The sequence below is a fragment of the Arachis stenosperma genome, chromosome 10 (assembly GCF_014773155.1).
Source record: "Arachis stenosperma cultivar V10309 chromosome 10, arast.V10309.gnm1.PFL2, whole genome shotgun sequence".
Classification (NCBI taxonomy): Eukaryota; Viridiplantae; Streptophyta; class Magnoliopsida; order Fabales; family Fabaceae; genus Arachis; species Arachis stenosperma.
This window is the reverse complement of record NC_080386.1, coordinates 52094244-52120315: the sequence shown is the minus strand read 5'-3', so window position 1 is coordinate 52120315 and position 26072 is coordinate 52094244. Positions and strand designations below refer to the sequence as shown.

The following is a 26072-nucleotide window of genomic DNA, read 5'->3' as shown; positions in this document are numbered from 1 at the left end:
ATTGTAGATTGCAAGGGAAATAGAAGAAGAGCAATTAACAGGAATCTAAATTCAATTAAACAGTAAATCAAAAGAGAGATCTAAGGTGAGATTGAAACAGAATTCCTTCAATTCTCCAACCCAAGATCCCAGACAAGTGTAATTGAAATTGAAAGCTAAGAGGAAGAGAATGGACTTCTCCTTCCCCCGAAACAAGAAACTAAAGATCACTCTGTAACTCAAAACTTCAAGGAAAGCTCTCAGCAAAATTCTAAAAAGAGAACTCTCTCAAACAAATTGAATTCTAGCCTATTTATACACCTTCTTCAATTGATCTTCAAGCCTTGGTTTGGGCCTTTGCTCTTGATGGAATTGGGTTGAAGGAGGCCTTGGTTGATTGCTCTTGAAATTTGGAAAGAGACCCAAGTGAATCAATTGAACCGGATGTGAGTTTTGCAAAGTTGGGTTTTTAAAGTTAGCCTCAAAGTTAGGGGCTAACTTCATGGCTAACTTTTTTTAGCAGCAAACCCCATTCTCTGCACTTCACGTTGGTGCCAACGTTAGGGGGCTAACTTTGACCCTAACGTTGGCCTCCCTTATGCACATTTATGGGGCCAACTTTGTCCTCTTGTCATGTTGCCAATTTTATGCCCAATATAGACTATCATATATGGTTGGAAAGCTCTGAATGTCAGCTTTCTAACCCATTTGGAATCACTTCAATTGGACATCTACAACTCAAGTTATGATCATTTGAAGAGGGCATGGTCGCTGGCTTTGGTGTGCAGCGTTTGAGGTAACGTTAGCCCTCAAACGTTGGCGAAAACGCCAATTCTGGAGGCTCAAACGTTTTGTCCACCCCATACTATTATACATTGTTGGAAAGCCCTGGATGTCTACTTTCATTTGCCGTTGGAAGCGCATCAATTGGAGCTCTACAGCTCGAGTTATACTCCATTGAAGGTGCAGAGGTCAAGTGGCCTCACTGCAGGTTGCCCACATGTTCATTTATGCACATTGTGGGGCAGTTTTCTCCCTCAATTTTAGTGTCCACCATGCAGTGCCATATATGCTTGGAAAGCTCTTGATTCCTACTTTCCAATGCTTCTTGAATCACCTCATTTGGAGCTCTCTAGCTCAAGTTATTCTTGTTGGAAGTACACCCTGGAGGACAATTTCTCATGCCAACGTTAGCCTCCAAGTTAGGGGCTAACGTTGGCGCTAACGTGGCTAACCCCTGGGAGCAATTTCTCATGCCAACGTTAGCCTCCAAGTTAGGGGCTAACGTTGGCGCTAACGTGGCTAACCCCTGGGAGCAATTTCAAATCTCCAACGTTAGCCTCCAAGTTAGGGGCTAACGTTGGGGCTAACTTCAATTCCAACTTCAATTATTCCTGGTTCAAGTTCACTTGATTCATTGTCTTCTCTTAGCTTCTAGCCATTCCTTCTCATTTCAATCCTTTTCCAAGCTTTCTTCACCTATCATAAATCAACCAAACACATCAAAGCTATGCTTGAAATCATGAGATGATCATTCTATCCTAATATGCACCAATTATGGCATCAAACCTCATGAAAAAGCATTAATTCACATATGGTTGATTCAATCAAAGGAAGCATGAAAATCTACCTAAATTGGCTTGCTTGTAGCTTAAGAAAGTGCATAATTCAAGTGAAAACAAAAGAAAAAGACTAGTAAAACTAGGCTAAGATGACTTGTCATCAATGGCCAGCCCCCAAGATCTCAGAACTAAACGTCCAAAGATGTCTAATACAATAGTAAACTATCCTATTTATACTAGACTAGCTCCTAGGGTTTACAGAAGTAAGTAATTGATGCATAAATCCACTTCCGGGGCCCACTTGGTGTGTGCTTGGGCTGAGATTGATCTATCCACGAGTTGAGGCTTCTCTTGGAGTTAAATGCCAAGTTGTAACGTGTTTTGGGCGTTCAACTCTGGTTCGTGACGTGTTTCTGGCCTTTGACTCCAGAATGCAGCATGAAACTGACATTGAGCACCAGTTTACATCATCAATTCCCGAATAAAGTATAGACTATTATACATTGCTGGAAAGCTCTGGATGTCTACTTTCCAACGTCGTTAAGAGTGCGCCATTTAGAGTTCTATAGCTCCAGAAAATCTATTTTGAGTACAGAGAGGTCAGATTCCATCAACATCAGCAGTCTTTTGTCAGCCTCCTATCAGAGTTTTGCTCAAGTCCCTCAATTTCAGCCAGAAAATACCTGAAATTACCGAAAAACACACAAACTCATAGTAAAGTCCAGAAATGTGAATTTAGCATAAAAACTAATGAAAACATCCCTAAAAGTAACTAGATCATACTAAAAACTACCTAAAAACAATGCCTAAAAGCGTATAAATTATCCGCTCATCAGATACTAACTCAACAGTCCATTCCTTGGTGCACTTGAGAGCTCGAATAGCTTTCTTTACATCCTTTAGATATTGTTGTGGATCTTCATCCAATGAATCTCCATTGAAAGTGGACGAATTTAACTTCAAATACTTTTCAATTGGCGGCTCTTAATCCCCAAACAATTGATGAACTCTATGAGGCTGAGGATTTCGCATATTAGGAATTCCTACTCCGCCCCTATTTTGATTTGTTAGAACCTATAATACCGCATTAAGAGTTTGATTCATTCTCCTTAATTCAGCTACTAAATCCAGTTGAGTCTCTCTTACTGCGAGGTTCTCTTGAACTCTCACGTGGGGTATCTCTCCTTCGCGCCTATCATCTATTCTTTGGCTCCTTGGCCTTTGTCGAAGTGCTCCAAGTGGTGAAGAAACTGCCCTATTGGATTCAGCAGTATCAGGAGCACCAATAGCTCCACCACGTCTTTTCTTAGGTGGCATCTTCCACCTATCGAGTAAGTAAAGCGATTGAATCCCCAACGAGATATGTATATGGAGTTCAAAGAGAATAGGACAGACAGAAAGAATCATGAGAACAAAGGATTGATGACAACTTCCTTTAGGCCTCTAGTAACATAACACTTTGTGAAAATGGGCCGGCTTCCATTTGCACAATTGTGATCTTAATAAAGAACACTTGCTCTATATTACACAGGAAAACCTAAGGCTCTGATACCACTTTGTCATGGCTCGAACCCAGCCATGACTGGCGCTAAAGGGACAAGTCCCTCAATAAACCAAACGACCAAATTTTCAGAAAAACGAACAGAATCTCCTCTGTTTCTAGGACCTTACCCACATAAATATTAACTCCATGTATCAACAATAAACATCCATTTCCAAAGACAACAACAACAACATACTTCAATCATATCCACAACCAAATATATCCAGAATATGCATCATATATATATATATATATATATATATATATATATATATATATATATATATATATATAAAGTTGATAACTAGAGTATATAGTTAAAATCATAAGTCTTACATCACCAAATCATAATTACTACCTAAACAGTTCAAGATTCAAAATAACATAACCCACACGAGGATCCTGCCTGTGACATATGGAGCATTGACATAATCTAAATTTTGAGCAAATGTTCCATTACATAATTACTTAGCCCTTGGAAAGAAGAAGGGCTCACAAAAATGACTAAGATCTACTGAGGGACAGGTGGAATGGAACCTGGAATGACTCCTGTATCTGAAAAATATGAGAATATAATAGGGTGAGTTTTGCAACTCAGTGAGCAAACATTACATCTATAACCCACACGAGACAATACAAAGTTTATCTTGAAAATTATATTTCCTTTCAGAGATGAGAAATTTATATTAATTAATTATGCAAACAAATAGATAAGTAGTTAAGCGGATGAACTGAAATAGGAGTTTTCATTCAAGAAGTCAAATCAAATCAAATATTACACACCTAGGGCGGCTCCACCTCTAAGGGTAGCCCTTTCCTCTAGGGTACTTGTACGGTATAACAGATCAAACGTGTGGCCTACACGTTGGGCTAGCAACGCCCCTGCTAGCTGAGGTCTGAGTTAGATGCATGTAAGTTAACGTCATAACCGCCGTTAACTACGGTTTTCTAGTCAGAGTCTCCCAAACCAATCCAAACCAAATCATTTATAACAAATCTCTAATAATTATAACATATTACTAAATTTTCATATTAAATAAAATATAAAAATATATATATAAGAATGCATACTAAAATTTAATTAAAATTTAATAAAGTCAAATAAGAAAATATGTATACTTTACAAAATATATAAATATCATCTCGTGTATATTTTTATAAAATTTTAAGTTTCACAAATCAATATTTATTTCAAAAATCACAATAATAAAATATTTTCAAACTCCAAAATTAATGATTCAACAAAAATATTGATAATAATATATTTAAAAACAATTATAGATATAATATCCACACACAACTTGATTCTAAGGAACCGGAAGCAACTCTGAACGCGCCACTGAGCTACCACATGATGTCCAATCACTCTACAACTCTAAAAATATGACAATAATGATATTTGTGAGCTACTAATGTAGTCAATTAACACATTCTTACTCACTTTGACAAAAGTCCCAAATTTTCTAATCCTAATAACCCTAATTTCAGATTTTGCTATACCCACAAGTATGGGGATGCTAAAAATTTGAGATATAGCTAATTATTGAATCAAAGAGTTACCTTGAAGCCTCAATAATAATAGAAATTCAGAAGTTAAATGCTTCCTTTACTCATTGGTATGAACTTCTTGATTTGTGGTTGTGATTTGATTTGTACGAAGGAAATGAAAATAAAAGAGAGAGGGAGGGATCACAGAAGACTCTTGAGAATAAGAAGGGGGAAGGGGTTTAAGTGGGGGCATCTGCTAGGGGTGTTCGCGGTGCGGTTTGGTTCGGTTTTTGAAGGAAAAGCCATCCGATCCGATCGTTTAATTATGCTGCGGTTCGGTTTGGTTCGGTTTTTTTTTCAAGGTCATCCGAACCAAACCAAACCAATTAAAATCGGTTTGGTTTGGTTCGGTTTGTTCGGTTTTTTCAATCAAATAAAAAAAATTCTACCATACTATTATGCAAAGTCATAACATTAAAATCGACAAACCAAAATACACAATAGCTAACAAAGTCTTGATCTAATGAAATATAACGATAACAGAATTCAAATACGATAATTAAAGAAGTTTAATAGTTCAACAGTCAACACAACTGAAAATAAAAATAAATTGTCATTAGCAAAGTTATGGTGTCTTCTCCAACAAAATAGCTAAACTTCATAATGCAAACCAACCTGAAATTAAAAAAAAAAGTTACATAATAAGAACAACAACAACAATAATAATTATAATAATAATAGTATAAGGAAAACAATTCCTACCATAACAACTTAACAAGATGTACTTTAATCAGACTCAACACCAGAATCTTCTTCATTGGGATCACGAGTGGGTGCAACTTCTACAAAATATATAAAACAAGAAACAATCATAACAATTAATATATATTAATAAAAACTAGATTAAAATAAAGAAAATTATAAGTAAAAACTTAACCATACCTAATTCCAACTTCTCCAATTCCTCGATGAGTTCCTCAAGGACAAGTTTTGGAGAGTTTCGGAGCCAATTTTGGGTACAAATTAACGCTTCAGCTGTCATCGGTGTTAGAGAACTCCTATAATTATTTAACACCCTTCCTCCAGTACTAAATGCCGATTCTGAAGCAACTGTGGAAACTGGCATGGCTAAGACGTCTCTTGCAATCAACCCAAGGATTAACCAAGCACAAAACCAGCAAAAAAATCAAGGACAGAACCAGCAAAAAACAGACACTTTTACCAGCATTAAACAAGCACAAGAACCAGCAATAAACAAGCACTTTTACCAGCATTAAACAAGCACAAAACCAGCAAAAAAATTAAGGACAGAACCAGCAAAAAAAGGCACTTTTACCAGCATTAAACAAGCACAAGATCATCAATAAACAAGCACTTTTACCAGCATTAAACAAGCACAAAACCAACAAAAAATTAAAGGACAGAACCAGCAAAAAAAGGCACTTTTACCAGCATTAAACAAGCACAAGATCATCAATAAACAAGCACTTTTACCAGCATTAAACAAGCACAAAATTAGCAAAAAAATAAGCACTTTTACCAGCATTAAACAAGCCCAGAACCAGCATTAAATCAAGCACCGAACCAGCAATAAATCAAGCACCGAACCAGCAATAAACAAGCACAAAACCAGCAATAAACAAGCACTTTTACCAGCAATAAATCAAGCACAGAATCAACAATAAACAAGCACAGAACCAGCAATAAACAAGCAGCTGAAGTTTAAATCATTAAGCACAGAACCAGCACTGAATAACTGATAAACTGATAAACTGATAAATCAATACAATGCTAAACTGATAAATCAATAGACTGATAAAATGAACAATAAACAATAAATAAGCAATAAACAATGAATCAGCAATAAACAATAAATCAATAAACTGATAAGTTATAACCCTAGGTCTAAATTGAACAACAGATCAAGCAAAGTTTACCTGAATAGATGGCTCGGGCTCCATATGAACTTGAATCGAACAATCGGTGGCTGGGTGGGTGGGCTCCAGAGCCGCTGCTGGGTGGACTTGAGGCGGCGAGGTCGGACGTGGCGAGGTCGTGGGTGGGCTCCAGAAACGCTGATGGGTGGACTGAGGCGGTGAGGTCGGACGTGGCGAGGTTGGGGGTGGCTCCAGAAACGCTGCTGGGTGGACTGGAGGCGGCGAGGTCGCAGGTGGCGTGGTCAGAAGTGACTCCAGCAAACGCTGCTGGGTGGAGGGCTGGAGGCTGGGTCGTGCACCGGCGGTGGGGTTCTCCTCTGTTCGGCGGTGGGATTTGGCGGAACTAAGGAAGGCTTCGATCTGGGATTTGGAGAGGGAAGCTGTCGGCCTGTCGCGCATGTGGGGAAGGAGAAGGAGATAAGGGGAGTGGGGGTGTGGCCGTCTCACACTCTCAGTCTCTCACGAGTCACGTATGGCCGTATGGGACTATGGGTGTCTGCATCTAAGGGGGTGGGGGGGATTGGGGTAGGTTTAATTTTTTAGGGTTTTGAGATGAACCGGTTCGGTTCGGTTCGGTTAGGGTTTTGGTAGTGAGAACCGAAAACCGAACCGAACCGCAAAAAAACAGCAACACATCACTTTTTTCGGTTTTTTTGGTTTTCGGTTATTTCGGTTTTCGGTTTTTTCGGTTCGGTTCTTCGGTTTAGTTCGGTCCGGATCGGTAAGAATGCATACTAAAATTTAATTAAAATTTAATAAAGTCAAATAAGAAAATATGTATACTTTACAAAATATATAAATATCATCTCGTGTATATTTTTATAAAATTTTAAGTTTCACAAATCAATATTTATTTCAAAAATCACAATAATAAAATATTTTCAAACTCCAAAATTAATGATTCAACAAAAATATTGATAATAATATATTTAAAAACAATTATAGATATAATATCCACACACAACTTGATTCTAAGGAACCGGAAGCAACTCTGAACGCGCCACTGAGCTACCACATGATGTCCAATCACTCTACAACTCTAAAAATATGACAATAATGATATTTGTGAGCTACTAATGTAGTCAATTAACACATTCTTACTCACTTTGACAAAAGTCCCAAATTTTCTAATCCTAATAACCCTAATTTCAGATTTTGCTATACCCACAAGTATGGGGATGCTAAAAATTTGAGATATAGCTAATTATTGAATCAAAGAGTTACCTTGAAGCCTCAATAATAATAGAAATTCAGAAGTTAAATGCTTCCTTTACTCATTGGTATGAACTTCTTGATTTGTGGTTGTGATTTGATTTGTACGAAGGAAATGAAAATAAAAGAGAGAGGGAGGGATCACAGAAGACTCTTGAGAATAAGAAGGGGGAAGGGGTTTAAGTGGGGGCATCTGCCCCATTGTAACTATGCACTTCTATTTCTTTTTTTTTTCCTTTGAGGGTATAACGGTTTTAAAGGAGTAATTTATTTTTAAAAGCTACTTATTTTAAATAAAATTTGTTAAAATTTATTTATTCAACACATATATTTAAAATTAAATTAAAAATAATAAAAAATCAATTTATTTAACTTAATTAATTTTTAAAAACTTTTTAAAATATATAATTTAAAGTTTTAAAAATTAATTTAAATATTTATTTTTAATTCCATATATTGGAAGATTAAAATGAATCTCTTATTTTTGGCATAATCTCAGCTAACTATAGGATACCATAATAATAATTTATTGCATTTAAATATTTTGTTAACTAGATTATTATAAAAGAATCAACTTAATTTGTCATTGTAAAATCAAAATATTATTCGTCAAGATAAAAAATTAGTTATCAAATTAATTATTATATTTTTAGTGACTAAAAAAAGGAGCAATGCTAATATATTTTTGAAAATTTGTATGTAAATATATATTATTTAATTTATTTTTAATATATATTTTTTATAAACAATTAATTTAATAATTGATATTTATTTTTTTAGTATACACTTACTCTTTTTTTTTAAAAAAAAATTAAGAATAAAATTCGAATTCGTATTTTTTATATAAATATAGAAAAATTATGTGATTTAAATTATAACTAATTGAACTAATTGACCAAATGCATTTATTAATTACTATTGCTGTTATGGTTGTTATAAAATTCATAAATCAATTAGACCATATTTAAGATTTATATTTAATGAATTACCAGAATATGACTATGAAATTATATAAAGAAGGACTTGTTCATATTTTCCTTCGTCGTGTTGTGTTGCTCATTGGTTTCAGTGAGTTCAAGCTTCAACACACCACCCCACCCCACCGTTTACTTTGAAAAATCTTTACCTCTTCCACTGACAAAAAAAAAAAAAAATACAAGTCTTCATTTTTGTCCTTCTTCCCTCACTTCTTTCAAATCGTAGAAAGTGGGTTAGAAATCGTAGCTATAACGGCACCAAGTTCTTCCCTTTCCATCCCCAATCGGATTTTCCGGCCAATTTAAAATTGGAAATTGAAGGAATCGAGAAATTGGAGCTAGAATCCGTTGATTGATGGGTCTCGTGCAGAACCTGCGAGGCTCGAGAACCGAGTCAACTCACGAAGGTTTACCGGTTTCATCGGTTCAATCGGGTTTGCTTCCGAAGCGGAAATGTTCGAATCTAATGCCTCTTGTGGTGGCACTTGTGGTCATTGCGGAGATCGCGTTTTTAGGGAGGCTCGACATGGCGGAGAACGCAGCTATGGTCACTGACTTTTTCTACCGGTCACGTGCTGCGTCCGTGGTGGATGGTGCTGATGATTTAGATTTTGGTTTGCTTGTTGGTAGAACTAATAAAAAGAATTCGGAATCGGAGAGCTGCGAAGAGTGGTTGGAGAGAGAAGATTCTGTAACGTATGAAAGGGATTTTAACAAGGAACCTGTTTATGTCACTGGAGCTGACCAGGTTTCAATTTCTTTCTTCTTTTTTTAGTTCTTTTTCTTCCATCTTTCTTTTGTAACTTTGATTTGATAGAAGTTTTTAATAGCTAGTTGTTGTTCAGAGATTATTGTATGTATGTTATAGCATGTTTCTTTTTTTTGGTTTCCGAAATTTGCAAATTTAGACACACATTTGGTTGAAAGGGTAGTTAACTATTCGTTTATTCACGAGTTAGTAAATTAGTGTATGCAGTTCCAAGCACATTCTGCTCTAATTAGTATAGTTTTTATATTATTTGGATATCGGCTTGTTAGAAGCATGGATCTACTTTGCAGGTTTTGAATTTGTATATTGTATATGAGCTGCTTATACTTAGATATTGTATGTGAAAAGGATGATTTCTGAGGCAGACAAAGATTAGATATTCTGATTTTGTGAGGCATGATCTGTCACGGATTTTATGAGGAAGTGTAATCAAGCTGATTATAAATTATAAACGAGAAAGCAACAAAATCCAAATTTGAAATATATGTAGCCAATATTATGAATTGCAATTGTTGGTACTTGATCACAATTGTTGTGGATGTATATGTTTTCTAGCACTGATTGTAGACTTCACTACTTCCTTGTTGTGGGTGATGTTGAAGAATTTCTTTGCGGCTACAATGCTATTTTGTTGGCATGTTTGATTGTTGATTGCAAAAAGTTCGTGTATGTAACCGCCTGCTAAATGTTTAAAGTCCGTGTGGTTGTTCCTGTCTGTCTGAAGTTTTTAGTTCATGCAATTCAGGAGTGGAAATCATGTGCGGTGGGATGCAAATTTGGTTATGATGGGGATAGGACACCTGATGCTGCATTTGGGCTACCTCAACCATCTGGAACAGCTAGTGTGTTACGATCGATGGAATCCGCACAATACTACTCAGAGAACAATCTTGCAATGGCACGACGGTGGGTAAGCACGAATATAAAGTGCTGAGTCATTAGGTTTGATAATTTACTTTGTATATGGCTGCTTTATTTTTGGTCCATTAAAGTTTAAGTGGGTAAACACCCCCCCCCCCCAACACACACACACAACCGCGAGGTTACAAGGGTACATATTTCTTTAATTTGATACAATTGTTTTGCTTCATTTTTAAAGTTAAATCGAAAAAAGTGTGGGTAATGTAAAGTAGAGAACAAAGTTTCTACTATGTCTTAAAGGAGGGCAAACATAAAGCTCGGGAGTTTGATCCTATGAAATTGAACATAACCTATATGCTATGTGGTACAGGGTTTCAATCAATTCGGTGACTGTCTACTTTTCATTGCATGTTATAATTAACGCATAATACTTATTACTGTGCGTATACGATTTTATTTTTCTCAATTGAGTTTCTTCTTTCTTTGGTGTTCTCTATTTGGTGTAGAGGCTGGAGCATGTTCCCTTTCAAAAGCTTAAAAATAGTGTAATAAATGAACTAATATTTCAACATCGCTATGTTCTAGGAGGGGATATAAAATTGTAATGACAACCAGTCTATCATCTGATGTTCCTGTTGGATATTTCTCATGGGCTGAGTATGACATCATGGCACCCGTGAAGCCAAAAAGTGAAAGTGCTCTAGCAGCTGCATTCATTTCTAATTGTGGTGCTCGAAATTTTCGGTTGCAAGCTCTTGAAGCCCTTGAAAAAGAAAACATCAAGATTGATTCTTATGGCGGTTGTCATAGGAACCATGATGGAAGAGGTACATTCGAATAATTGCAATAAATTAAAACATTGATGTCTTTTGTCCCCATTATTGTTCGCCCTTCTACCTCTTAGATGGTGACTTTTTTAAATATACACAGTTATGCTTATGCTATAGTACTTTCTTTATTAATGTTGGTGTGGCTAGTTTGTCTGACAAATGAGGGAAGAAAGTGGTTGGATTGCTGTACTTAAACCTCAAAAGACTGTGACCTGGTTCTTATGTGGCCACAAATGCTTTCTACATAAATTCTCAATGTGAAAAAATGCTCTCTAATCAGAACCATTAGAATTCAAACCACAATTGAGCACCAACTGGTCTATTACCTTGAGCTGAATTGACATTCAAAAAACATTTGAAATTCGATTAATAGATCATTAGATCTTGCATGTATGTCACTAAAGTCAGAGGTTCTCTACTTTTTCTTAAACCGAAAAAACTTGTTAATGCTTAAGCTGTACCTTGTTCACATTATAGACTAGGTTCTGAAATTTGTCTCTGCACATTTCTAATTAAATTCTCTGTTATTTGGATCTTATCTTTACAATTGTGTTTTGGATTTTGTTGTTGTTAATGTTGATGGTGTTTTACTACACATACTCATTATAAGGAAATCAAACTTAAATCTAGACGTGTCAACAATCTGATGAGACTTAACTTATCATTAATATTGATAAATTTAAATCTAGTAGGTGATTGACTGATTTATCATTAATTAGAAGTATTTTGAAATTGGTCCAACTTTCCCCTCTTTACGGTGATAACTTCCAAATTTCAATGAATATACAATGATGTATTAACGATTATTATTAATTTCTTGCAGTGGACAAAGTGGAAACCCTGAAGCGCTACAAATTTAGTTTAGCCTTTGAAAATTCTAATGAGGAGGATTATGTAACTGAAAAATTCTTCCAATCCCTTGTTGCTGGTATGAAAATATATTTATCATTCCTTCACATTATTTGATATTGTATCTACTAGGTATGCATTATGCAACATCATTATGTAGCACTAGTTGTCCATGGGGTTCTGAAACCTTTGATTCTTGCATCCCATTTTCTGGTTTTCTTTGCAATCTAGTAACATTGTTTTCCAAGAAATGCAATTTGAAAATTTGTTTGCAATTGAGTGCACCATTTTTTATAACTTGAGGGATATTAATGATGACAAGTTGTTCACACTTAAATTAATAGATCATGTGGTCCTTAAGCGGTGGATAATGTAGATATTGCCGACATTAAATGAGTCATCTTATGTGATGGTTCTTGGACTAATAGTTTGTTGAGCCCAATCTACTGTCTCGAGTTTGTTCCTTCAAATTATTTGCCAATCTGTGCTTGAATAAAATTTAGAGATATTTGAAGTGGTTAACGAAACTTTAAACAGTGTGTGGGGTGACATTTGTAGTTGATTGATGCCGGTAATAGAATAAGATAATGAAGGAGAAAACTCTTGTATATTGATAAAAACAGAGCTGAATCCAATGAGGATTAGTTTGTATGATCCAAGGAGAAAAAGAAAGAAAAAAGTTTTGCCTCCCAGACTTTCCCCTCCACAGTACTTGCACCTCACTCCTATTTAGCATGGTCCTGAAAGGATCTCAGGATCTTCTCCCCACACACTGTTCATTGTTGTTAACTCCGCAAATTGGTTAAGCATCTCACGACTCCTTTAGAATTGTCCCTCCATCTCTTATGGTATTTCTTTCCTGTATCCACAAGCCATCCTTTGAATCCTGTCTGGAGTCTATAGTTAAAATAATTTCCTGAGGCCAAACTTCATCTGATTTGTGATAATATGCTGCCAGGTCATATTGTGGCATTTGGATGCTCCAACATGAGTATTACATGTAGAAGAGTTGTGCATTTCCATATATGGAATATTTTTTACATTTAGGTTTGGTTTCTTGAAATGTTTCGCACAATTCAGTGATGGTGCTGCTTCTGGAAATTGATTTCTTTTATGTCAGGAACTGTTCCTGTGGTTGTTGGTGCTCCAAATATTCAGGATTTTGCTCCTGCTCCTGGGTCAATTTTACATATTAAAGAGATACAAGATGTTGAGTCTGTAGCCAAAACCATGAAATATCTAGCAGAAAATCCTGAAGCATTTAATCAATCACTGAGGTAAATTGGAAGACCATCATTTTATAGCATGTCATTTTCATTTCCTTTAATTACTTAGCATCATTTCAATTGGTGATTAATGTAAAATCAGCGAGTTTCATGATGTGATTCTGAATAATAAATCTTAGGGTTTATGTGTTTCCAAATGTGAATGGATGTTGTGTTCTTCTCTATAGGTGGAAGTATGAGGGCCCCTCTGATTCTTTCAAGGCCCTTGTGGATATGGCAGCCGTGCATTCATCTTGTCGTCTTTGCATTCACTTGGCCACCACTATCAGAGAGAAGGAAGAGAAGAGCCCGGACTTCAAGAAGCGTCCTTGCAAATGCACTCGGGGGTCAGAAACTGTATATCATATCTATGTGAGGGAAAGGGGAAGATTTGAAATGGAGTCCATTTACTTAAGGTATAATATTTTGTTTAGTAGTAACACTCATTATGCTATATTTTCGTATAAAGTACAATCAGATTTTGTTGTCGCTAGACTTCCATCAGATTTGATGGCATCCCCTGATTTATTGACAATCATGAGAAGTATAAAATATAATGTCATTTGATTGTGAGTTAATTGCATTTTACCCTTGTAGTCGTGCGCACTTTAGCCCCTTAACTTTTAAGAGGGTAAAATATATTTTTTGTTCTTGAAGTTTAGCAAAAATTTCAAAAATACCCCAAAATTTTATTTTGTTTCAATTTTTGTCAAAAGTTTTCGATTTGCATCGAATATACCTCCGATAGCTAAATTTTTAAAAAATTTAACACCAATCCAACAAAAATGCATGAAAGTTATGCTTGATTTGCTTGTGTTGAAGGTTGTTTTTATAAAATTGTTGTTGAATTGGTCCTAAATTTTTTGAAAAATTAGCGGCCAGGGGGTATAGATGATACAAATCGAAAACTTCTAGGACAAAATTGAAACAAAATAAAATTTAGGGGTATTTTTGAAACTTTTGTCAAACTTCAAAGACAAAAAATATATTTTACCCTTTTTAAAATGTGCAAATCAACTTCTGAACTTTCTCAAATTGAGTAGATTGACCTTGTTGACAAATTTTCCATCAATTGTTAATAAGGATTTAACAGTTGTATATTTAAAAATGTTCAAGGAGGTGAGTTGTTCATGGCCCCAAAGTTCCAAAGGGTAAATTACAGTTACTTTGGGTGAAATGCACATTTTGAAAACTTCAGGGGTTGATTTACACATTTTTTAAGTTTAGGAGCTAAAAGGACATGATTCGATTCACTCTGAATATGTTGTTGATCAGACCAATTGCTTACGTCTGTTCTAGAAGAATGTCATCTCATATGAGAACTCATTATTTTGATGCCATTTGGCAGGTCAAACAATTTAACTCTGGAAGCATTGAAGAATGCTATTCTTTTGAAGTTCAGATCCCTGAATCATGAACCTGTATGGAAGCCAGAAAGACCTAAAGTTCTAAGCGGAGGAAACGAACTAAAAGTTTACAAAGTATACCCGGTCGGCCTGACGCAGAGGCAAGCACTTTATTCCTTCAGCTTCAACGGGGATGCGGATTTCACGTCTCACTTGGAAAGCAGTCCATGTGCCAAGTTCGAAGTCATTTTTGTGTAGCGTGTGCCCTCTCTCACTCTCGCTTACTTACTCACTCACTCACCGCCTTACAGAAATACACATTAGGCCTGCTAATTCACCGGGGATTAGAGGTTTATGAATGAGATTGGAATGGCTTGGTTTTTGCCTAGTCTCTTGGCCAACTCGTAGAGGGATTTACCATTCAGAAAATACCTTACTTCAGATTAGAACTCATTTGTGCACTACAAAGTCATGAAATGAAGCTCCATATTTGATGTTAGATGATTGTGCTTTTGCCTTTGATCAACTAGATTCTAGACTCGCTCATAATATGGACTGTGTGATAGTTGTATATTTTTTAGGTTCAAATTTGATAGAAATCTTAAACATTTCACTCAATGGTACATATTGCTTCATGTTGATCTTGATCACTTATCTTTTAACTGTGTGATTGGATTTGCATTTGTAGGATGATTTTAGAAATAATTAATTTTGGGGGCAAATGACATGAATAAAATAATTGAATGAGAAATTTATGCAAATGTAACATTTTAGAACACATTACATCCGGATCCCAACTCTTTTATATAAATCGCTATACGTAAACTACTAGACAGACTTTTGTCGCAGATTATGAGCAGCACAAAAAACCCATAAACCTACTGCCAATAGCGGACTAGAAGCAATGTTATTGGAAATATAATGGGCTGATTGATTTGGCCATTTTCATTTTTAACGAAAATGAAAATAAAATATAAAAATATGTTTTGTTGAGTAATTTTACATTGTTTTTAGTGAAAATATTTTTAAAAAAGAGTGCAAAATTGAAAATGATATTTTCTAATTTTTAGCTTTTTTAATTAAAAATGATAAAAATATTTTTAATCCAAAACACAGTGTTTTCAGTTGAAAAATCCTTGATTTACCGTGTTCGATCCTTCATCATTCCTTTTATAACCCATCAAGACTAAATCCTAAATCACATAACGTTAAAAACACAAAGCCAGCGCCTCCAAGTCTCATTTCACTCTCTTCCACGGGCTATTCCAACTCCGGTAATTCTCTTTCATTCTCTTTCATCGGCTTTTTTATTCTCTATAGTCCATTCAAAGGTAAAAGACTTTTATTGTTTAATGAAAATTTCTGTTATATTTTTTAAATTGGAATATGATGTCAAATTTGAGTTTGTATTTTCATTTCCTCTTTCAGTCTCTATGACTTGCTAATTAAAAGCTCTTTAAAACTTTATTTTGCGGCTTGAAAATTCTTACTATTTTATTTTTATAAATTAAATTAGAATATTAAATGGGGTGAAATTTAAATTTTAACTTTTTTTGTAATATTAATTTTTTTTTTAATTTCAAGCTCCTTAACGTCTCTATCTAAGGTTTTTCAAATTTGTTCGGTGCTTGTCTGAAATTTTTGTGTTGATGTATTTCTCAATTTCATAGCAATATGATAATTTTTTTTGTTAGTATACTTTTTTATTTTTTCTGTTGGTACATTATTTTTTGTTGGGATGATAACAGAAAAGAATATCCAAAAAACAGAGTGAAATTCAGATGCATAAAGATTTTAATCTAAAAGCTCATTTGTATTCTTATCCAATTATCCTCTTTTTCAACGGTATTTTCATTTTTAAAGTCAAATTTAACCGTATTCCCATTTTATATGCTTTATTTATTTTGTATTTGTACCTCGTATTTATTTTTTAATATCACCTAGACTTATTATTGTTATTTTTGTTAAGCAATGTCTCTTTATTATAAATACAATTAATTATTTTAAGATAGTAATTTACTTTATATTTGATACGGTATAAAAATTAATGTTAACTTAATAAAAAATTAAATAACTAAAATTATAATTGAAAAAAAATATAATTTTAAATTCTACAATATTAAAAGCACATTTTAAAAATATACTAACTAAACATATTTTTATTATTTTCAATGTTTGGAAATAAACTCTTTTTTTCATAAACCAATCATATTTTCTAAAATATAAAAAGTTGAAAATAAAAATAAAAAACATTTTCGCGAACCAATTAGCTCGTAATTAATCCGTTGCTATATAATACTTTATGTATACCTTTTTTTCTATTATTCATTCAAAGATTTTTTTTATATTTTTGTCCACTATTTTTTATTACTGAATATATATATATATATATATCACTTGCATTTATTATATTATTAAAAATTGAAAAATGTCATATAGCTAATGATTCATCCGTCTTAAATTATATTTTAAATTAAAAATAAATTATATTAATTTTGTATAGATTTACTTTCTATTTTTTTTTTTTAGATTTAACTTGTAACTCAAATTGAATTTGATCATTATTCTAAAAAATTCTTTCACTCACCAAACTTCTTAAAATTAATGACATGAATTTATATATTAAGATTTAGGATTTAGTATTTGAATTTTTTTTAAGTTTTATAGTTTAAGTTTTCCTATTTTTATTTAGATTGTTTTTGTCTTAAATCAAATATATTGATTTTTAAGGAGGTTTATTTTAAATATGAGAGAGAGGAAGTAAATGAGATTAAATTTAATTATGCGTGTTTTGTATTTATTTAAATTGGTCTTAATAATAATTAGCTAAATAAAGGTTGAATTTTATTTGTTATTTAATTGTATTGAAAAAAGTTAAAGTTAATAATAATTAGAAATTGTCATTAAAAAATTATTTTTTAAAAAACTTCTTATAAGAGATAAATTAAAGAAAAATAATGAAAAAAAATAAGATAGACACAATTGAATATGTATATATACATGTATTTCATTTTCAGGAATAAAAATAGTGGATAAAAATATAGAAAATAAAAAATCTTTGAATGAATAATAGGGGAATAAAAGATGTACATAAAGTATTATATATTGACAAAAGTAGTCATAAAAAAAATATTGATAAAAATATTCCATCATTCACAATTTTGATGGTACTCCATAATTCACCATATCTATACATATCTTTCAATATAAACGGGAGTAATCTCCATGATTAACTCTTCCAATGTCATAAATTTCACATCTATCATTTAAACACGTAAACTGTTATAATTAGCAACAGATTAATTATATTTTTTTCCTTAATAATCTGCTATGCCAATAGTGATTTTTGTTTTGCTTTCTTTCATAAATTGTGCCAATATACAGCTGTTTATGGCCACCTTTTATTGCTCCTAATCCACGATTGGTAGCAGTGGTTTATGATTTTTTTTTACTACTCATAATCTGTAACAGGAATTTTTTCGTAGATTACGTATAAATTCAAAAACTGTGATAGATTATATCGATTTATATAGAATAGAGTTAAGACTAAAATGTAACTTGTTTTAGAATATTGTATTTACATCAATTTTTCATCTAATTATTTTATTTAAGTAATTTGTCCTAATTTTAGTGGAGCGATTTGCATTCGATAGTAATTTTACGAAATTGATTCTAAAGACTTGAAATAACATAGTTAAAATTAGTTAATGCTCATTTTGGTAAGTGTAGGTATTCGCATAAGATATTTTGGTATTTTAATAACAGTAATAGTAATGGTATGTGCACAAGATATTTTAGTAACTAAGTATAATTAAGTTAGCCATTAACAATAAAAAATATTCTCAAAATAATACGTACTAGTGTTTAATTTTGTATTTTTTATAGCATATAAATTTTTGTTGGAAAGCACATAAATTTTGAAGCATAGCATACAAATTTTTGAAGTATAGCACACTAAATTTTGTACATAACACAAATTTAATGATATAGCCTACAAATTTTTATACATAACACACAAATTTTCCAAACGTAACACACAAATTTTTGCACAAATTTATTAAGGTGTTCATGGTTCAGTTTTTCAAAATTGATTTTAAACCAGTTTATAATGTAGTGCACCAGTTTAAACCAGTTAATAAAAATAAAATTAATTTTAATTTAATAAATCAATTTAAACTAATTTATATGCTAAAACTAGTTTTTAACATGTAAAAAATTCGATTTAACCTTTCTCCCTCTTTTTCTCTCCACCTCTCTCGTCCCTCTCTCTTAACCTCTCTTCTTTCTCTCTCTATCATATTTATCTTTTCTTTTGCTTATTTCTTTCTTTTTTTATCTTTATTTTTTCACTTTGATACAAAGATTTCTTGTTTATTATCCTCTTTTTTATAAAATCTTTCATTTAAATGTGGTCATGGATTGATCAAACTAAAATTGTATATTTATGAGTATAATGTGACACAAAAATTTTAATTATTTATACTAAGAAAATTAGTTAAATTAATTTTTTTGAACATCCCTAAATATAGTATACAAATTTTTGCATATAGCATCCAAACTTTTACACATAGCACACAAATTTTTACATATAGCATACAATTTTGTTGCTATATTTTTTTAGGGCCATAGATTCCTTACTCCCACTTTTATGTGGAAGTATGATTAACCATCACTAAAATATTTACAAAATAAATTCTGTTTTTTTTATATTTTAAAAAAATCAATAATTAAATATTGATCCCTCTAATTTCTTTATTTTACATATTCCTCTTATCTCTTTTAATATGAGTTTAAATAAGGATAAGAGCTCTGTTAGGATTTTTCTCTCACTCAACTTCCTATCAACGTCGCTCGTTCTGTGTGCCTTAGCTTCCTCTCTGCAGTAGCTCGCTTTCTGATCCTCTCCCTGCGCCGTGTTCGTTCTTTGATCCTCTCCATCTGCGCGGTTGCTCGTTCTCTTTTGCATCATACTATCTTCGCCACCGCAACACGCTATTGCTACCGCTGCCGCTGCCGCTGCCGCTGCCGCTGCCGCCGCTACACTCAGGTCCATCACTTCATTGTTTTCTGTCACCTCTCTATTCCTCTTCTTCACCAGTGACTCTGATATCTGTCCTTCTCCTTCCACCTCTACCTCTGCGACCTACTCCTTTAAGGTTTCATTTTATTTTTTTTATTTTACTTTTTTTTCTATAAAAAATTTATGTGAATTTGAATGTTCTTCATGTGACAGAGTATGCCTTCTGAGAAGTGTACAAATGTGCAATTTTCATTGGCAATGGATTTATTTATAAGTTTAATAGTTTTACTTGAATGTTGTTTTGATTTCAAAAGAATTTTATAATAAACCAGTGAAAAGTTTTAAAATAGATTAGGAGTCCTTGATTATGCTTGGATGATTGAATTTGATTATTGTAATTTTGTTGGTAGAAACTATTTTAATTTCTAATTGAATACGGTTCCTACTTTTTTCTTGTTTGAAATTTAACCCCTGTTGTAAAAGTAGGCAATGATTCTAAAGAGCTAAAATTCAATACATGGTGTCTTGTATAGGGAATTCACATTGGATTAGGAGTAGAAATAATAAACAACATAAGCGATAGTAGCTTATAACAAATTGCGCTAAAATATATGAGAATGGCTTAACTGTGTTATTACTCTATACATCTATTCTCAAACATAATCTTAGATATATCCTTGCTAATTAAAATTGATTTTTGCTTTGGCTTTGAAACTCCGATCTCAAAAGTTGGTGCTAAGAGTGGTTTAGTTAAGATATCAACCACTTAAAGGAGTGAAGTTGAGTAACACTAATTTTTTTCTTTTTCTATATCACAGAATGAAGATCAAGCACAAAGTGCTTGGTTTATTGTAGAGAAATGGAATTGCAACTAAAAACACTAAGCTTAAAGTGGTTAACCTTACTATAGAAGAATTAATGAACCAGTTGATTTGCAATTGCTACCCCATTATCTTTTTTTGCCAACACAATTGTGTCGGAATTTTAACTTCATATACTTTAGAAGTTTTTAAATCCCCAATGCTTAATTAAGCTATTACCTTTTTAAATTTATTGTGTTTTTCTGTCTCTTTATCCACTTGATTTTGGTCTTATCCAATTTAGGGTGTACATACTATTTGTTGACAATATCAAACACAACATCGACATTCTGTGACAACGGACGTGTTTGAGGGCTCCATGAATATTTTGAAGAATCATCAAAGTTATGGTAAAGTATCTTTTTTTTTTCACTTCTAGGTTTTACTATTCTGGTCTTGGGACGTCAAAGCTTACTCAGCTTTATGTTGTATAATTAAGATTCAATGTCACCAACAAGGCATGCTGTGTGGATTTGAAAATTACAAGGTTTGGATCGGGTACTTATAACTAGAAATGGCATGCAGTCAATACAATTTTAGCAAACAACATATGGAATGGTTGGCACATTAAAATATGGCATCCTATGAACATGGAGGACATGGAAAAATGATTGATTTGTAAAAAACTGTGTAGATATACATTAATGCTAGTTTAGGATATTATGGTTTTTCTCATATGTTGTTGTAAAGTACTGTGTAGATGTACATATAAGGTTGTACAATGAGAATCTCTTTTATTAATTACCTATCCGATAATTTAGTTAAAAACTTGAAAATGAACCTATATTTTGTTTTGATTTGTTTGTCTTTTGTGTCCCAAGAAATTTTTTAAAACATAATATTCTTTTGTGACTAAATATTGGATCTTCTTTTAATATCTGTAAGTATAGTTTACTTAGTGGATCAAGTTGAAAGTAATTTTTACCTACAAAAATAACTTTGATTTGTTTGGTCTTCTAGATCATAATGCTCAAGCTTTGACATTTTTTTCCAAAGTAGCAATCATCTTGGATTTCTAATATGGCGAATTTAGTTTAAGATGCGGTTAACATAAAAACATGAAAAACAAGAAAGTGTATTTGTTTAAATTAATGGATGAGACAAGAGCTCTGTTTGGATTATTCAAGTCATGAAGTGCCATAAAAGCATTTGAAAACCTTTAAACAAAGGAACCAACACGAATAACACTCCATTTATCTATTTCCCCTCAAATAACCTCAATTCTTGACTTCAATTCCTTTAACAATCATCAAAACTCATTTTGTGAGTTATTTCATTCTTGTTCTAATTGAATACAAATTTAAAAAAAATTACAAACACAGCTATGGTTCTAATGCACCATGCATCAGCTTAACAACATATATAACAATCTTTACCATTTACATTGACATTTAATAGGCTACATTCTGGCAATTCCCTTCCCGCCAAGTTGTAGCATGTGGTCTTTCTTTATTTCCTCTAGAATTGCATCGTTAGTGTTGTATAAAAAGTAGAACAAATAGAAAAAGAAGTCCATTACTACATTTTCAAAACTAGAATCCTGATTGAGTGTGTATATAAAAGTAAGCCAATCATAATACCCTAAGATCAAATGATAGCAGATACATTTGGAAAGGTTACATGATCAAATGAGTTTGATGGCAGATATTTATAGAAAACCAGCATCAATCATTAAAATAGATTCAATTGCCATTGCACTATTTGCATCTAATATAAAAAAGTCAAAAACTAAGATTATAATAAGGTTACCTAATGTAAAAGGTTAGTTATTTATCATAAGTCCATAACTATAGTGCAAAAACTCAAATTTTCAATCATATGACTAATGCTAAAAAATCACTCATTAATCATTATAATCTTCATTTCAACGTTATAAAAGCAGTGCCATATTGTCAAAAACTCAACAAAATTGCATTAGCTTGAAAAAAAAGTGAATCTCAAAATATAACCAAAGATATGATCATGCACAACAGTGCCAATCACAACTACATTTAGGCTAAGCTTTTCACATGAGATCTGACAACTCAACGTGAGGTAGGTTGGTGTCCCCAGGTCACACATAGGCCTTGTATCCTTCGCAAGAGGGAGTATCCTTGGCAGTTAAGTCTTTTACCTTACGGTTCTAACTCTACACGAGGAAATCAAAGAGTTACACTTACAATAGAGCAATCAGTTACATACAATGAAAATCACAAGCATGCATAGTAGTAGACTAAATTCACTTACTAAACCACAAATAACCTGTTTAACTATAAAAACTAATTTTTCTTTAATCAATAATCAGCTCACAAAAGGTCATTCAATACTACTTAAATTATATCTAGTAATTGTGATTATTTAAGATGCTATTGTACCAAAGATGATTTATTAGTTTATAGAATAAAGGAACTACTTCAAAAAAAAGAAAAAAGAATAACAGTGAATATAAAAGGCACAATCATAATTTTATTACCGTAATTGGTCACAGCAACAAAGCAATAAGCAATATAAATCACACTAGCTTGCAAAGAAACACATATCAGTCTAAAGAAAATGACTAAAACTAACCAGAGTAAAAAAAGCATCAAAGAATTGCTCTTGTATGTATGTATGTAAATTGTAAATGTAATAAGGTAACATCCTCGACAAAGACCTAATAATGCTTTATTTTTTTAAAAAAAGTTGATTATACTTTGTAGCATACTCAATAAGTAGAGCCTTGAAGCCAAGATTCCAAAAATTACATGAGTAAAAGGTACTTGATCATGCAATAGCGTGAATTCATAATAAAAGAAATTACGTGAAGTTGAAAAGATACATCTTAACCATTATTATATCGATTTTATCTAACTTACCAATCATTGGCTTGCTACATATCAATCTTCGGCTTCATTGCTATCATGCGAAGCATCCTCACCATATGTTAAAAATATTAGTAAAACAGTATCATTACCAGCTATTAAGCAATTAGAATCTTATCATAACTCATTGACATATATATTTACAATCTCATCATGATCAATGTTCACATGATCAAGAACGTCATCTTCAAAAATGTCAAATCCAAGGCCTTCTAACTAACATTGATCAATGTTCCGACAAATATGACAAATTATTCAATTGTTCCATGCCACATTCACCACGAGATGACTAATGCCACATCCAAAAGCTGGCCAGCATTAACACCTGCTAGCATTACTTGGAAAAAGAATCACCATCATAAAAGTACTATTTTCCATTCACTAATACAAGATTTTATCAAATGCAAGTCAAAAAGTGAAGAATGGAAAGCTGAGACCTCACATAAAGAAATTGGCAGATACTTGTTGGTTCTCATAATGCGTTGGCCTTTATAATTCGATGTTCAAACTCAATGTATAATAATACATCACACAAATAAATTTTTGCACATACATCCATGCCTTCTTATCTTATGCAATACAACAATAAAAATAATAATTACCATATATCCCATTCCTAACGAGGGTTTGCTACATGGATGAAATAGTGACATTACATCCTAACATAAACTATGTCTGAATTTTGGGAAAAATTGTTTAACATTTCTTTAAACTTTGAAAATACTTTAATCACCAACAACCAGATTAGAAAGGAAGAGACTCATCTTAGAAACTATGAAACACAAATCAAACTTCAACCAAAAATATTATGAATTGTGATAGATTTCTAGCAAGTGAAAAAAAGATTCATCAAGTTCAATATTTAATGCATTTTCTGATCTCATTATCCATAATTAAAAAATGAGCAAAAATTAGAATCAATTGACAAATATAACTATGCTAGTAAATATGACTTTGCTGATTTTACAAATATGAGCAAGATAGATATATGACACACATATAATCACATCAAAATAAGCAATAGTTACAATACAAAAGTTAAAGTTCTTACTTGTAGCCAGCGAGGACCTCAGAGAGAAGTGAGAAGAGAAAGAAGGTCTTCTCAATACCCTTAGTAGGCTTGGAGAGCAATGAGTATGAAACTGGGCCAATGAGGACATGGACAATTTCAACACCAAGCTGAGCAAAAGAAAATAGATACTTAATCACAAAGTTAATAATTTGATGCACACAAACACGTGAAAAGGCTCAGAATTGTGTTTTAAAAATAATGATCCACCCAAGTGGCAATACAAGGTCTGACACAAGAATCAATAATAATTTTCAATTCAAATATTGAATAGAATAAAAAAATTACTAGTTGTTCCCTCTGATGCAAACCATGTTGGAGCGAGGTATAGGCACTCTAATTGCAACACGACATTGAAACAAGGCGAGACCACCCAGCAACGACGGCGAGGAGCAAAGTATCAGTGACAGCTCACGGTGAAGAGCAAAGAATGAGTGAGGAAGTAGGGCAAGGAATGAGAACCAATGACAACGTAGAGAGATCTAAAAGTGTGGAGTGTGGTGCAACGGCGGTAGAAGGAAGCAGGAACCTAAAGCCAAATGTCTCTCTTCTTTAAAAGAATGTTTAAAAGGGAAGGAGAACATGTTGAAAAACGAAAAATATAAAGAGCCAATGTCTAATTATAAATTTTTTCAAAAATAAAAAATGGGGTTCCATTCATAAATATTTTAGGATGGTTAATGTTACTCCCACACAAAAGTAGGAGTAACGAATCCGTGGCCTTTTTTTAGTTGGGTGAGTCAATATTCTAGGTATGTAGTTTTCCAAAAATTTATGTACTGCACATCAAAATTGATGTATTATGCACCATGTTTTCTACGTTATACACCAAAATTTATGTACTTTGCGTATTTCATTAGTTGGGTGTCAATGTTTGGAGCATATGGTCTTTCAAAATTTTTTGTGTTGTATACTAAATTTGTGTGCTGCATACCAAAATTTATGTGTTGTGTATCAAAATTTCTGTGCTCTAGTTTTCTGAACATTTATAAGAGAAAAAAAAAGATGAAGATGATGAGTACGATGATAATGATAATAAAAAAAAAAATAAGGAGAAAAAAAAAGAAAAAAAAATTAAATAACAATAACATCAACAATAATATCATCAAGAAGAAAAACTAGAAGAAAAATGATCATTAAAGGAGAGAAAAAGAGTGATGCATGAATATTTTTTAAATTTTAACACTTAATTACTCAAAAAATTTGAATACCTAACATTTTTGTTTTAATAAACCAAAATAGTTTTTATAGACAACAAATAAGTCATGTTAGTTTTACCGATTAATTTTACACATTTAAAAAATAAGTTAATTTACGTTTTTTATTTATTAAGGCTATTTTATTTCATGTAACCTGCAAAAATCAAAATTGATGTTTATACCTAGTAAACATTTACTAGGGTAAGCATTCAAACACACAAAAAATAGGTCTTCAACCATGCACATCCTCCCACAAATCAAAAATAATAAAAGAAAAGAAAAGAAAACCATTATAAAATTAGTTTTGATTTCTATTTTAAGTGTGTAAAATTTAAATGTTCTAACTTCTAACATACGATATTCACTAACCAGTATCTTGTACTTGCTAATAGGAGTAGGAATGGAACACTATTCAAATCTACAAATACTCATCCTATCCCTATCCATTCAGGCAGATAATTATACC

The 26072-nt window shown here is 32.6% G+C and overlaps 2 protein-coding genes and 1 long non-coding RNA gene across 3 annotated transcripts; 1 reads left to right on the top strand and 2 right to left on the bottom strand.

Annotated features, from left to right (window-relative positions):
• Positions 1 to 5226: 5226 nt before the first annotated feature.
• On the bottom strand, positions 5227 to 5721 carry LOC130954082 (uncharacterized). Its single transcript, XR_009076173.1, has 3 exons — positions 5515 to 5721; positions 5335 to 5414; positions 5227 to 5247 (listed from the first exon to the last, which is right to left on the bottom strand). It is a non-coding gene; the product is annotated as an uncharacterized LOC130954082 (long non-coding RNA).
• Positions 5722 to 6247: 526 nt separating this feature from the next.
• Positions 6248 to 6908, bottom strand: LOC130957076 (uncharacterized). Its single transcript, XM_057883971.1, has 2 exons — positions 6510 to 6908; positions 6248 to 6328 (listed from the first exon to the last, which is right to left on the bottom strand). The coding sequence occupies exons 1-2, from the start codon at positions 6906 to 6908 to the stop codon at positions 6248 to 6250; spliced, it is 480 nt and encodes a 159-aa protein (XP_057739954.1).
• Positions 6909 to 8778: 1870 nt separating this feature from the next.
• On the top strand, positions 8779 to 15310 carry LOC130955465 (glycoprotein 3-alpha-L-fucosyltransferase A-like). Its single transcript, XM_057882314.1, has 7 exons — positions 8779 to 9446; positions 10213 to 10373; positions 10914 to 11155; positions 11982 to 12086; positions 13128 to 13284; positions 13461 to 13688; positions 14621 to 15310. The coding sequence occupies exons 1-7, from the start codon at positions 9054 to 9056 to the stop codon at positions 14874 to 14876; spliced, it is 1542 nt and encodes a 513-aa protein (XP_057738297.1). The 5' UTR covers positions 8779 to 9053; the 3' UTR covers positions 14877 to 15310.
• The last annotated feature ends 10762 nt before the right edge of the window (positions 15311 to 26072 follow it).

Excerpts from the sequence above, each read along its gene's own strand:
- LOC130955465 (XM_057882314.1), top strand. The coding sequence starts at position 9,054 with ATGGGTCTCGTGCAGAACCTGCGAGGCTCGAGAACCGAGTCAACTCAC. Across the intron at positions 12,087-13,127 it reads CTTCCAATCCCTTGTTGCTG|GAACTGTTCCTGTGGTTGTT; the intron begins GTATGAAAATAT and ends CTTTTATGTCAG. Across the intron at positions 13,285-13,460 it reads GCATTTAATCAATCACTGAG|GTGGAAGTATGAGGGCCCCT; the intron begins GTAAATTGGAAG and ends TCTTCTCTATAG.
- LOC130957076 (XM_057883971.1), bottom strand. The coding sequence starts at position 6,908 with ATGCGCGACAGGCCGACAGCTTCCCTCTCCAAATCCCAGATCGAAGCC. Across the intron at positions 6,329-6,509 it reads AGCCCGAGCCATCTATTCAG|TTATTCAGTGCTGGTTCTGT; the intron begins GTAAACTTTGCT and ends TCAGTTTATCAG.